Below are 13,787 nucleotides of genomic sequence, written 5' to 3' on the forward strand. Positions count from 1 at the left end.
TACCACTGTATATTCTAGTAACCTCGGGTTACATACGCTTCAGGTTACAGACTCTGCTAACCCAGAAATAGTACCTCGGGTTAAGAACTTTGCTTCAGGATGAGAACAGAAATTGTGCTCCGGCGACGCAACGGCAGCAGGAGGCCCCATTAGCTAAAGTGGTGCTTCAGGTTAAGAACATTTTCAGGTTAAGAACGGACCTCCAGAACAAATGAAGTTCTTAACCCGAGGTACCACTGTATATTGTGGGGGTGGGGGGGAAAGAACCACAAGCACCAGCCCAACGACCAGTGTGAGGGCTGGACTGAAGTGTAGCAGTAGTAATTTTACATTTATTTATAGCCCGCCTTTCCCCTTGACAGGGACTCCAGGCGGCTTACGTAAGAGCAGGCCCGGGCGGGCAGAGGGGGAACACGGCGGCTTCGTTCGCGGCTACTGCGCATGCGGGGTTTGTGACAGCGGTGGGGGCGAACGTTAGCGGCGGCGGCGGCGAACGCGTCCGTGTGTGGACGGGGTCGCCCGCAGGGGCAGGAGGCGGCGCCGAGTCTCGCGAGAAGGAGGAGGAGGCGGCGGCGGCGGCGAAGGCGATGGTCCGCGAGTTGTGGGGGGAAGGAAGGAAACGCCTCAGGTGAGGAGGGCGGGGCGGGCGGCATTGAGCCGGGCGAGGGGGCGTCGTGACCCCCTCGAAAGGGACAGGTGACTCCGGGGAGGGGGGGGGAGGGCCGCGCGCGCCCCCGCCCTCCCCCTCAGAGCAACGGTCCGGCGCCCCCTCCCCCCGCCCGGTTCTCGGCCTTCCTCCCCCCCCCCGCTCCTTCCTGCCACTCGTGACGCCACTCCGGACCCCTCCCCCCTTTCCCTCATCCCGGCCGGGGGGGGGGCAGGAAGAGGAGCAGCGGCCACGACACCCATCATGATGACGAGGATGCTCCGCGGGATCCTCGCAGCTGCACCGGGGGGAAGGGGGGGGGTCTCTAGGTCACCGGGCGGGGGGGGCAAGGCCCTTCCGAGCGCGCCCCCGCTTTGCCCGCTGCTTTTCTTATTCTTAGTAGGAGCAGTGAATTAGCTCAGTGCTCAGGTGGCTTCGGAGCACTTTGCAAAACTGTTATTCTTCTATATAAATGGTGTGTGTGTGGCTATATATGTAATTATTGTATATTTAATAAATAATCACTATAATTGTAATGAATATTATGTATTATCCACTTGGGGCAATCATTATTATTTATAATAAATGTTATTTATTATTATAAATAATTATAGATATAAGCACACACACACACACACACACATATATGTATGTATACAGTGGTACCTTGGGTTAAGTACTTATTTCGTGCCGGAGGTCTGTTTTTAACCTGAAACTGTTCTTAACCTGAAGCTAATGGGGCCTCCCGCACCGCCGGAGCACGATTTCTGTTCTCATCCTGAAGCAAAGTTCTTAACCCGAGGTACTATTTCTGGGTTAGCAGAGTCTGTAACCTGAAGCATCTGTAACCTGAATTACCACTGTACACACACACACACACACACAGTCACAATCACAATCACATAACATTATTAAAATAGAGTAATTAAAGATACACCACAATTAAAACACACCGGGAACGTATGCAGCAAAACGATCCACTTTGGGATTGCGCAACCATTCAAACAGGAGAGTGGCCAAGAGGTCAAGTCGAGGCCTTTGTCAGACCCTGCAGGAAGGCAGTAAAGATGGGGCTTCTCCTGTTCCAGCGCAACAAGGGCATCTTGCCACCCCAGCCGGTCATCCTCAGGTCAGGACGCAAGCCGGTCATCCTCAGGTCAGGACGCAACTCACAGGGGTCTGTTGGTGCCCTTACTGGGCATTGCATTGGAAGTCAGCCTTTTAGGTAACCTGCTCCAGAGTCATTCAGTGCCTCCTGTGCAAGTAACAAGGCCTCAGAATGGACTCAATGGCTAATAATTTTGTTCTGTGAACCACCCTGAGACCTCTGGGTATAGGGCGGTATATAAATTCAATAAATGTTAATACAGTGGATGCTCGGGTTGCGAACATGATCTGTGCGAGATGCACGTTCGCAACCCGCAGCGGCACATCTGCAATTTAGCGCTTCTGCGCATGCGCGACCCCCGAAACCCAGAAGTAAGCTCTGCTTGCCACCCAATAGGTAAAGGTAAAAGATAAAGGACCCCTGGATGGTTAAGTCCAGTCAATGGCGACATGTGCGGCACTCATCTCGCTTTTTAGGCTGAGGGAGTTGGCGTTTTTCCACAGACAGCTTTCCAGGTCATGTGGCCAGCATGACTAAACCGATTCCGGTGCAATGGGACACTGACAAGTGCCAGAGCGCACGGAAACGTCGTTTACATTCCCACCACAGCGGTACCTATTTACCTACTTGCACCAGTGTGCTTTCAAACTTCTAGGTTGGTAGGAGCTGGGACAGAGCAACGGGAGCTCACCGAGGCTCAGTGGTTTAGACCACAGCGCCACCCGTGTCTTTTTGCCACCCAAACGACTATAAACAACAACAACAACAAAGAAGTCCATGTGCACCTTAGGTAGCCATAGCCATCCATATATTAAAAGAGTGGGAGATAATGGCTTGTCTGAAGCCACCTAAAAGGTAAAAAGTAAAGCCACCTAGTAAGTTGGTGGCAGAAAACATAACGTGCCCCTTCTCCTTACCACCTGCATAAAGTCATCTCATCTGCACAAGAGGAGGACCTTAATTTGTTTCCCCACATCCCTTTTGTAGGAACCCCCCCATCTCCTCCAAAGTTGCAGTTTGTTCCTGAAGGTGCCCCATGGCATCTTTGGGGCAAATAACAAGGGGGGGGGAGAGAGAAAATTGACAATTTCCCCCACAATCCCAGACTGTGCATGTCTTTGGTGAGGCCCTGAGGCTTTGGCAACAAGGAAAATAATTGTTCCTGCCTGGTCCAGCATGTGTCTCTACAGCACCAGGCCATTAAAAAATACAAAACTTTTTTTCAGTGGACGCTGGCATTTGCTCCACCATGCCAGGTGCTAGCTCAGTGCCTAAAGACAACTTCTACAAGCCACATTCTGCTTAGATTTTTGCTATATATTACTTGTTTATGCACTGTATAATGTTATGGTAGTAAAAAAAGAAAAAGGATTGAATTCAAACCATATGATGAAGCTATTATAAATTGAGCTAAACTGGGTTGACAAGAGTACTGTATAGAGTCAGTCAGCTTGGTGTCAGCTCTTTCAGCCTGTTGTGTACCTTATGCCTTTAAAAACTGAGGTGCCTTTATTGCTGAGATGACTAGACGTAAAGAGGAATGGGGTTTCTGTATCTTGAAATACTTGTAGAATATAAAATCTCAGCAACTATGGTTGTTCCCCTGTACAGGCAATGACCAATTTATGCACATTCGATATGTGCACAACTGTGCATGCATGCAGACGTTGGTGGAATTATGGGCTTATGCATGCTCTGCCATCGTGCACAATGTCCTGGCACACAAACCCCACGTAAATTGGGGGTTGTCTATATCAAAATTCACATCAATATATAGAATGCAAAATGACAAGTAGGGTTTGCCAATAAATGTTGGTGCCTATTTGTTGAAAATACATAATTGCTCCTATTTCACTTAGTTTTCTGGTGGCCATCCTGATATTTGTAATATCTCAGTGGTATAGGACTTACTTTTAAGTATAGAATTGCACTGTTCAACACACCATGAAAATATTAGTAAGGTTATAACTTACTGAGCCAGCTATTGCTAGTGAATTGTATGTATATATGCAATTCAAGTTATATTTAACTGTCTGTTGAGCCTGGTTGCACCCTTGGAAACTCTCTTAGTATAAGACCTCTGTCCCAATAGACATGAAGTAATAAAAAGACTAAAAGTAATAAAAAGGCTAAAAGGAACTGGACAGAGTGCGTTTTTCTCATTGCCAGGTAACAACAGCCTCCCACACTCATTTGAAATGCAGGGTGTGGGGAAGAGATTTCAAGGTGACTGAGTGCAGTTTCTAACCAGACTAGAGCCATCTAACCTGTTTTGAAAATTAAGCATTCTTTGCAGACTTCTGTGTAATCAGAAAACTCTTTAATTTTAAAAATTGGCCTTACAAAAGATGGTAATTTACCTGACATGTGCACAGCAGTTGCAAACTGCTCATTTATTCCTGGTACCTCTTCTCCTCTGTCAGGTATTTTGCTAAATAGCCGTTGCCCACAATTTTCAGTCAGGTATATTGTCACCACTCAGTCTGGGGATGGAACTGGCTAGTGCTTGTGTGCCAAGTGGATCAGGCCTGAGTAACATCATTCAGGAATCTTTCTTTGCTAAAATGAATGAAAGGATAGCAGATGAACAGAACACAACCTGTGGTCTTCCATTGCAAAGGAATATGAGGACAAATAACCAGCCTAAAAATGAAGGTCCAAAGGTTCCTTGTGAAGAAGTCCTGGAAAAGGGGGATAGAGTTTAGAGTGAAGGAATTACCCTATTTAGTTAACTAACCCTAATCCACACGCTAAGGAGGGGGGGAAATACTCACAAATAGGATCTTGGCCAGGGAGCCTTGGGGGAAAAAAATAGTAAGATGGGAGAATGAAGTTCCGCCCTCGGGTGCTCCCTTTCAAAACCTCTGCTATGCAATACCCTCAAAAATCGTGGTTCTTTTTGTGGATTGGTTCTCTGAAATGACATTGAGAGTCAGCTTTGTTTATATACACATGGACTTATGAGGCACTGCCTCAGTCAGAAATCCAAATGGCTTGGCAGTTCTTCCCTGCCAAGATTCAGGTTTGAATTGTCTCAATATTGTTCTCTGCACATGCATGGGAACATCTTCCATTTGTATAGGCCCCAAATTCCTGCATGTTTAAGTAGTGAAAGTCTAGATTGCTGGCATTGCTCACCTGCTTCTTAGCTCCCCACCCCCTGCCCCCTCGTAAGCAAAAACCCGTTTACACACAAACTCATGTAAGTGTTCTGCTCTGGTTGCTATGCAGTTGCTAAGGTTGAAGACCCAGGTTCCCCCACACTCTCTTTGCTGGCCACTGGCGAATGTCATTCATGTTTCAGCCTGACCATACAGACTAGGAATTTCATAGCAGTAGCAATAGTCAAACTAGGAACTTTGTGATTCTTAGTTACCACACTATACCAGTTGTTTACAGTGGTGCCTCGCAAGACGAAAAGAATCCGTTCCGCGAGTCTCTTCGTCTTGCGGTTTTTTCGTCTTGCGAAGCAAGCCCATTAGCGGGCTTAGCGGATCAGCTGATTAGCGGCTTAGTGGATCAGCTGATAAGCGGCTTAGTGGCTTAGCGGATCAGCTGTTAAGCGGCTTAGCGGATCAGCTGTTTAGCGGCTTAGCGGATCAGCGGATCAGCTGATAAGCGGCTTAGCGGCTTGGGAAAAAGGGGGGGGGGGAGGAAAAAAACCCTGCAGGAACTCGCAAGACATTTTCGTCTTGCGAAGCAAGCCCATAGGAAATTCGTTTTGCGAAGCACCTCCAAAACGGAAAACCCTTTCGTCTAGCGGGTTTTCCATCTTGCGAGGCATTCGTCTTGCGGGGCACCACTGTATTTACTTCTTCATCAAAGTATTATAATCAGATTAGTTAGTGCATTGAAGCTCTGTTCATACATCTAAAATTTAAGTGCCATCTAGCGCCTTTTATAGTTTAATAATTACAGTTGCATTATGAATGAATGTGTTTATAGAAAGCATTAACAATACAAAAAAGCTTATTTGTTTTGTCCTCCAGAAGCCAACTCCAAATCCCACCCCAAATTTTGATTTGGTTCAAGTTTCTGGCAGGGGAACACATTTTTTTGGCTTGCAGTTATACTATTCATGTTACTCATATTCAGTCAGGAAGTAAACACAACCAGCTGGGGAATGGCAGTGCTAGACTGGTCAGATATTATTTTGTTTGGCACTGAATTATTGCAATTTTATTACTCATAGCCAATGCATTGGGAGGAATAAAACCTGGTAAAATCTCCAGTTGCAAGTGGAGGTGTTTCCATGTTCTAAAGGTACAGTATTTAGCTTACCTTAGAAACCCAGATTTTTCAGAGTTACACTTTCTTTCTTACTGCATTTGAAATGGGGAGCTTTCCTCTCCTAGACAAAAATGAGGGTTTGAGTTGTTGCTGCTAACAAATAGTACCCTTTTAAGTATTTTCTTGCTAAGCTGTTAGTTTCTCTAAGCATATTCTCTCTGAGTTTCTTTGAGTAATATGGACTCTGTCTCCTGAGGTTTCTAAAAACAGCTTTCAGCTATTGCAAAATAAAGCAAGGGATTCTCTGCATCTGGTACAAAAAAAGTATATGATCCGAGAGATGTGTTCCTGTGTTATCTGCAACACCAGAACCTCTCTCTCCTGTAGTGAGTCTCTCCCATAGTGAGGATCATATCCCTAATCAAATAAGCCTGACTATTTGCTAATGGTAAAGCTGTCTGGCTAGTATGCCGTTTTTATTCATTTAATTTTCTGCTATTCACAACCCTTCATTGTTTTTAGCAAAATGATTATTAAAAAATGTAAACAACAGTTGATTTCGTAAAGTTATCCTATTGCTATCTCCTTTTGTTTTTCTTTAGAAGTTGTTGGATTCATCATTAGAAACAAAAAGTAAGCAATGGATGGCCATATCAGGATCCGAAGCAGTCATAGGATGTCAAGGGTACCAGTGAGAAAGGTGAAGTCTTGTTCTTTTGGCTATCCTGTTGTTGAATAAATCTATCTTGTACTGTCTTGTAGCCATGATAAAGGTTTGACATAATATTTCAGATTATGTTACATTCTTGGCTTTTCAAATATCCATTCGTCTGCAACTAGACCTAACAGTCAGGAGTACCTTTACCTTTACCTATAGACTGAATTGGGTGTATGTACACATCTAGTTACCTGGCGTAAAACCTGAATCTTAAAAGGCTAGAAAAATATGTGGTGTGTTTTCATTTCCTGTTTTCTTTTTCCAGAGCTTTGGTGAATGTTCAATGCCTCCCATGAAGGCATTGTTGCAAAGTGAAAAAGAATTATGCACAGTATCAGCAGAAGAGTTGAAGGCGGAGAAAGACAATTTCAATGAGGTTTGGCTTTGTTTTTACACATCAGGTTTTTTAAAAATAAATTTGACAAATGCTTTTCACTTACATCCATGCTAGCAAATATTGATTTTATGCTCATTATAAAGACATCATAAATGAGTGCTGCTTGAGTATACTACTAGCAGTGGAGGCTTGTGCTATGTTTTGTATAATTAACTAGCAACCTTGTAACTGATGTTGCTTGGGAATTCTAAGAAGCAAAAAATCAGTGTAGTTTTGAAAGGTGTCGCCTGCTATCTTGATTCAAAATGGTATCCATTTGAAATTGTAGAGATGTGCAACTAACCTCTGCTTAAAAATCTCAAATGAAGGAGAGTGTACCACCAATGAGATAATCCATTCCACCGTCAGATGGCTCTTACTATCAGAAAGTTCTTCCTAATACTTATTCAGAATCTTCTTTCTTGTAACTTGAATCCATTGGTTTGTATCCTACTCTCTGGAGCAGGAGAAAAGAAGATTGCTCCATCGCCCATGTAATAACCCATTGCTATATGAAGACGCCTATCATATCTCCACTCAGTCTCCTCTTTTCCAGGCTAAACATACCCAAGCCCCTGAACTACTCCTTATAATGCTTGGTTTCCAGACCTTTGATCATTTTGGTTGGCCTGCTCTGCACATGTTCCAGCTTGTCAATACCCTTCTTAAATTGTGGTGCCCAGAACTGGACAGAGGACTCCAGGTGTGGTCTGACCAAGGCAGAATAGGGTGGTACCATTAATTCCCTTTATCAGGACACTATACTTCTGTTGATGCAGCTTAGCATAGCATTTTGTAGATCTTATATTCTTGGCGGACCACATGGAGGAATTTAGTAGACCTTACATATTTGGCAATGTTTGAGTTCCAACAGATATTCAACAGATATCATTCTGAGTGTTTGGTAATCTGCTGTAGTAAGGGAGCATCCAAGTCTTCAGTCTAGCTTTGAGGAGTGTAGCAGACACCCAAAGTAAGGTCACTGTTGTTTCCCTCTCTTACAATTTTTACCCAAATATTCTCAATCTGCCTTCCATGCAGGTGTACACATCATTCTTATATAATGATATTCCTTCTCCTTCTCCCTTCCTGCTTGGTCTATTCTTTTTGAGCAGGTTTCTACATCCCAGTCATGAGTCTCATCCCACCAGGTTTCAGTAAAGCCTATTAGGTAATATTTGCTATCCTGTAGTAAGAACTCAAATTCGTCTTGCTTGTTTCCCATGCTGTATGCATCAGTATAGAGAAAACTGAAACCATGAGTCATTCCATCCAGCAGCTTCTTTCTTGTTTTTTTCTTCCCATTAGTAGGTTCCTGTAGCACCATTCCTGTGAAGTCCCCAGTACCAGGTTTCCCCCTGTTGTCTGTAATATTGTCTCCCTTCCCCTCAGGATTTAGTTGAAAGCTCTCAAGATCAGGTTCACAAGACTCTTAGAAAACACATTGTTGCCAGTCACTGTCTTAATAATAATAATGCCCTGTGAGGTGCAATAGCAGAAACCATGGTCCGAGAAGCCATATCTTTCCCAACAACAACACCAGCACAGCCAGTTTTTTCTTTCTAGTATTTTCCTCTCTCCTCCTGGGTCACGACCTTCAACAGGAAGGAGTGATGAAAAAACCGCCTGTACTCCTAGGCCCTTCACCTTCCTGCCCAGAGCCTCGTGGTCCCTTGCTGCATGTTGAAGGCTGTGTCTGTCAGTATCATTTGTACCCACATGAATCAGAAGGAAAGGGTAAAAGTCAGCAGGCTTTATAAGACTTGGCAACTTGTCTGTCATATCTTGAATCTTTTTATCTGGAAGACAGCACACCTCCCAGGATATCCTGTTTCCTCTACACACTGCTGCCTCTGTCCCCCTCAGTAAGGAGTCACTTTCCACCACCACTTGTTTCTTCCTCCTCTGGGAAGTGGCAGGAATAGTGCTGAACATAGATGAAAACCTGCTCCTTGATAACCAGGATATGATACAAATGCATTGTGAGCAAACAAATAACCTTCCATTATATTGTTGTGGGAAAAGTTTTGCATAAGTGAATCTTCAAAAACTTATTCTAAAAATAAAACCAAATAATAAATTGGAGTACAGAACAATTTTCCGATTTTTAAAAATACTTACTGAACAATTGAGTGTAATCAAACAATTGCTCAGTCTCTTGGTCTGCGTTTACTCTGCTGAATTGCCTAGGTAATGGTAAGATTCCTGGCTGTAGCACAACAGTATCTCTTGGAGCTTCTTTGCCTGCTGTTTTCCTTGTCATTTTTTGCAGGTGACATACAAGGGTGTGTGTCGAGGGTATGCATACCCCTTCAGAATCTCAGATGCACCACATTTGGTTATTATGTGACCCATGTACACCTCGCAGAAAGAAACTGGGCAGCCAATCTCTGTCCAGTGCCTCATTGCATATTAATAACAGAAATAGTATGCACTCTGGGTATATGGATAAGTAATAAAGTACACCCACCCATTTCCTCCTTGTAAAATGTGTCTTAGAGGAAATCCATATTCTATTCTATATCTGTATAGTTCTACATCTATAGAGTGTAGAATTGAAAGCTTTGATATACCATATTTTTCGCTCTATAGGACGCACTTCCCCTCCAAAAATTTGGAAATGTGTGTGCGTCCTATGGAGCAAATGCAGGCTCTTTGGCTTCAGTGATAGCAACGCGAAGCCTCCAAAGCACAGAGGGAGCACTCCCTCCGCGCTCCGGAGGCTACGCATTGCTTTCGCTGAAGCCTGGAGAGCGAGAGGGGTCGCTCACTCTGCTCTCCAAAGGCTTCGCTCTCCCGGCTGGAGAGGTTGTGCATGGATAAAGAGGAAGCCAAGACAGCCAGCGGGATGGATCCCGCTCGCTGTCTTGGCTTCTTTGCTCTTTGGGGCTGGGGGGGGGGGGGATAATATTTTTTTTATTGATTCCTCCCCCCCCTAAAAACTAGGTGCGCCTTATGGTCTGGTGTGCCTTATGGAGCGAAAAATACGGTAATTCTATTTACTTATGTAACATATATGTATTTCTATTACAGGTCACATTTCTGTGCTTTGCTGATGAGACAGCTGTTGCTCCTAAGGTATGGTGTCTGCATAAGATATCTTAGTTGACTGGCAGAGCAAACTGGGAAAGCATCATGATATATGCCCCCTGGTTATACTCCAGCACATTAACCTCTGCATCCAAACCTTGTTTGGAGGTGATTGGGAGGCGCTGTGGTCTAAACCACAGAGCCTAGGGCTTGCCAGTCAGAAGGCCAGCGGTTTGAATCCCTGCGATGGGGTGAGCTCCCATTGCTCGGTCCCTGCTCCTGCCAACCTAGCAGTTTGAAAGCACGTCAAAGTGAAAATAGATCAATAGGTACCACTCCGGTGGGAAGGTAAACGGCGTTTCCGTTCGCTGCTCTGGTTCGCCAGCAGTGGCTTAGTCATGCTGGCCATATGACCCAGAAGCTGTACGCCAGCTCCCTTGGCCAGTAAAGCAAGATGAGCGCCACAACCCCAGAGTCGTCCGCGACAGGACCTAACGGTCAGGGGTCCCTTACCTTTAAGGCCCTCTAAAGGAGGCTAAGCCTAGCAGAGGTAACAAGCAGGCATCATGCAGCACCATTGATGTCACCCAAACAGCAGACACAACCCACAAGGCATGCTCGACATGCACACCCAACATATGGCCAATCTCAGGCGCACACTGTAAACAAACATGTCAGCATCCCCCTGGTGAGACACAATTGAAGCCCCCACAAGCACCCTAAGCGCTCCCAGATGCCACCCACTCTTCATGAATATGAATGAAACATGACCACACACAAAAAGACGCTGAAGGAAGGTTTGTTGCAAGCATGGAAGGCGATACAAAGCTCAAACGGTACATCCTGCGAACAGACCCATTGGGCGCAGCAGTGGAGGAGACAGCTAGCATGGACAGCTGGCAGTCTGCTCTTTCACCACCACCTCTCCCACTTCCTGGCACTGTCTCTGGGGGCAGGGAAGGCCCAATGAATGGCAGCAGGTGGGGGCTGGCTGAGAGCAGACTCGGTTTGTCCCAATCGATCACTCTCCTCTGCTGCTGTGTAAAAGACAAAATAGTAGTAGTAAGTGGTATTACTGTAAGTTAACATTTTTTAATGCTGTATGATCCTTAATTTGGGGAAACACAGCAGATGGGTGGGGTATAAATAATAAAATATTATTATAATCTCCTTCAGTCTTTAGTATTCCCATGATAGAAATACAGCAGTTCTCTTTTTCCAGAGGGAACCTTAATTTGAAATGGTGACTGTACAAAATTCCTAGGGATGAAAAGGGCATTTAGTTTAGTCTACTTCTGTGCTATAGGAGCACTCAGACATGCCTCAGCATGCCAGAAGTGTAAGTAAGTGTAAAAGTATAAGCAGCCTTTGCCTTTAAAGCCCTGAAAGGTCTGGCATCAGAGCATCTCATGAACTGGTTTCGCTTATATGAAATGGTTTGGAAATTTCACTCAGCCTCTGAGGCTCCTCTTGCAGTCCCTCTTACAGGCAGTGTTTGGGTTGGAGTGAACAAGAGCCTTTTCAGTTGTGGCACCCAGATTAAGATGTGTTTCCCATTTTTAAGAAGGTACTTTGGTTGGTTTTGTTTTAGTTGGCATTGTTTAGTTATGACCTTTAAGGATTCATTGTTTTATTGTTTCTGTCTGCTTTGTATTGATTCAGTTGTCTGTGCTTTTCTATTTTAAATTCCTTTCATTGTTGTTTTATTGTCAGCTGCCTTGTGAGTGCATTATGGAAAAGGGCAGTGTATACATTTTATAATAAAATAATTGGAATTGCTTGTAAATAAAACGGGATTCCAGCACTGTGGAACTATGTCCGGGTGAAAGAATGCTCGGCTGAGTTTGCCACAAGTCCTCTGACATTAAAGGAAAGTTTTCCTAGCATGAGTGTATTATTCTCTGTGTTTGGTTTAGGAATTGGCAGCCATGTCTGTTGAGCTCCCAGATCTTCTGAAATCCCTCCATTTGTGCACTTTACATGAAAATGATGTCATTTTTCTAAAGGATATTCATAAACCATTGGAGACCAGTGTTCTTAAGCAGAAGGTAAGAGAGATTTAAAATACATAAATGTATGATTGGTGGTATACTTCATTTAATTTACCTTTCAAATTAATTGTATTAATGTGACACAGCATTCTGAATATAAAATATGAAACGTGTGTGCATATTACTCAGTTCTACAAATTGTCAAAGGCTGGGAGTGTTGCTAAAAAAGTTAAAAATCAATATTTTGATAATGGAAACTTGTCAATTGTTTTTTTCCTCATTATACTCAGGGAATATGCTTTTCATTTTTTGAAATTATTAGCAGAAACTTCACTTTATTTTCTTAACTGATGTCACTGCAGTTTAGAAAAGAAGGAATAATCTTTGAATGGGTAAAATTACATTTGCTCTCTCTCTTTCTCAAGAATTACCCCTCACGGATTCTGTGTGTGATGAAATTGTCTCCATCATTTGCAAGACACGAAGTGGATTCTTTGTTTACTTTACTGAGTAAATATGCTGCTGGTATAAGATGTACTGTGGAAATACGCTCATTGCAGAAGCACCTGTCCATCATACCCCATGCTGAGGATGATGATACTAATCAGTCAGTGTCATCAATTGAGGATGATTTCGTTACTGCGTTAGAACATTTAGATGAAGATGAGCCCACAAAAATGATAAACTCTGGTTAGTGTTCCTGCAATATTCTGATAGTGTTAAATAAGTTGGGATTTAAAGGGATTGAATACCATGATTAGCTTTTTAAAAGTGAAATACTTGTATATACAGTAGGCTATTGGTTTCTGTATCTTTTATATATATGTATTTTAAAAAACCTATCAAGCAATACTAGCCCCTGTGATGAACTCTGATTTTTTTGAATGACCCATCTAATAAACAATAATTGACTATGCTTGCTCAAATTTGGTAAATCTTGTGTAATCTCTGGCCTTTTTCTTGAAGCAGCAGTTTGTGATTGCGTAAATTTAAGATGTTCTTGAAGTAGAATCCAAGCTGTCAATCTAAATTATCTGTCTTACCCTTTTCTACTAAAGGAGATATATAAGTTGTTGATACTTTAAGATTTTATTAGCTTCTTAAGTAAAGATGGGCAGGTTCTTTCCATCTCACCACAGAGTTGATCCAAGCTCTTTTTCAACAAAAATGGAAGAACGTTACATTTTCTGAGACGGACAGAGGACTGTCCCCAAAACAACCTCCTCTTCAGTGCTCCTCTCCTCCAAATATCATTTTGCCTTTCTCTTACCTGGCCAGCAGAAGGGAGGAGAGAAGTCTATGTCGTCCCTCTTGCCCAGTTGTTCTGATACATCCTGCTGAGCCAAACCATGGCTTGGCATGAACATATAGACTATAGGAGAGGAGTCTGTAGCCACTTTCCTCCACCATGGTCTTTCTGCTGCGCCATGTTGAATGAAGCCATAGTTTGGCTAGGTATGACATCTGAACCTGGGCTCCTGGTTTATCTCTTTCCAGACTAACCATGAGCTGTAAACAAAGGTTTTCCTATGGTTTGTGGCTCATTGTTTGTCTGGAAGAGCTAAACCACAAGCCCAGGTCTGCCAAATCATGGCTTAGTTCAGCATAATGAAGCAGCGAAACAACCAGTGAGAAACAATGTAGCTATGAGCTCCTCTCCCAATGCCCAGCACTCATTCATGTTAAAC

General features: G+C 43.7%; 1 protein-coding gene across 6 annotated transcripts in view; it reads left to right on the forward strand.

Moving 5' to 3' along the window:
- Positions 1–488: 488 nt before the first annotated feature.
- AKAP11 (A-kinase anchoring protein 11) overlaps positions 489–13,787 on the forward strand; it is a 41,581-nt gene continuing 28,282 nt past the window's right edge. For 4 of the 6 annotated variants that reach the window (XM_077933430.1, XM_077933432.1, XM_077933433.1 and 1 more), the window contains exons 1-6: positions 490–628; positions 6,587–6,684; positions 6,968–7,078; positions 10,112–10,156; positions 12,025–12,156; positions 12,525–12,789. In XM_077933430.1, the coding sequence (XP_077789556.1) occupies positions 6,625–6,684; positions 6,968–7,078; positions 10,112–10,156; positions 12,025–12,156; positions 12,525–12,789 (613 nt within the window). In that variant the 5' untranslated portion in view covers positions 490–628; positions 6,587–6,624. Of the gene's footprint in view, positions 629–5,946; positions 6,018–6,586; positions 6,685–6,967; positions 7,079–10,111; positions 10,157–12,024; positions 12,157–12,524; positions 12,790–13,787 lie in introns of all 6 variants that reach the window. The other 2 variants (XM_077933431.1, XM_077933435.1) reach the window with 2 other exon arrangements.

This window comes from Podarcis muralis, chromosome 8 (assembly GCF_964188315.1).
Source record: "Podarcis muralis chromosome 8, rPodMur119.hap1.1, whole genome shotgun sequence".
NCBI lineage: Eukaryota > Metazoa > Chordata > Lepidosauria > Squamata > Lacertidae > Podarcis > Podarcis muralis.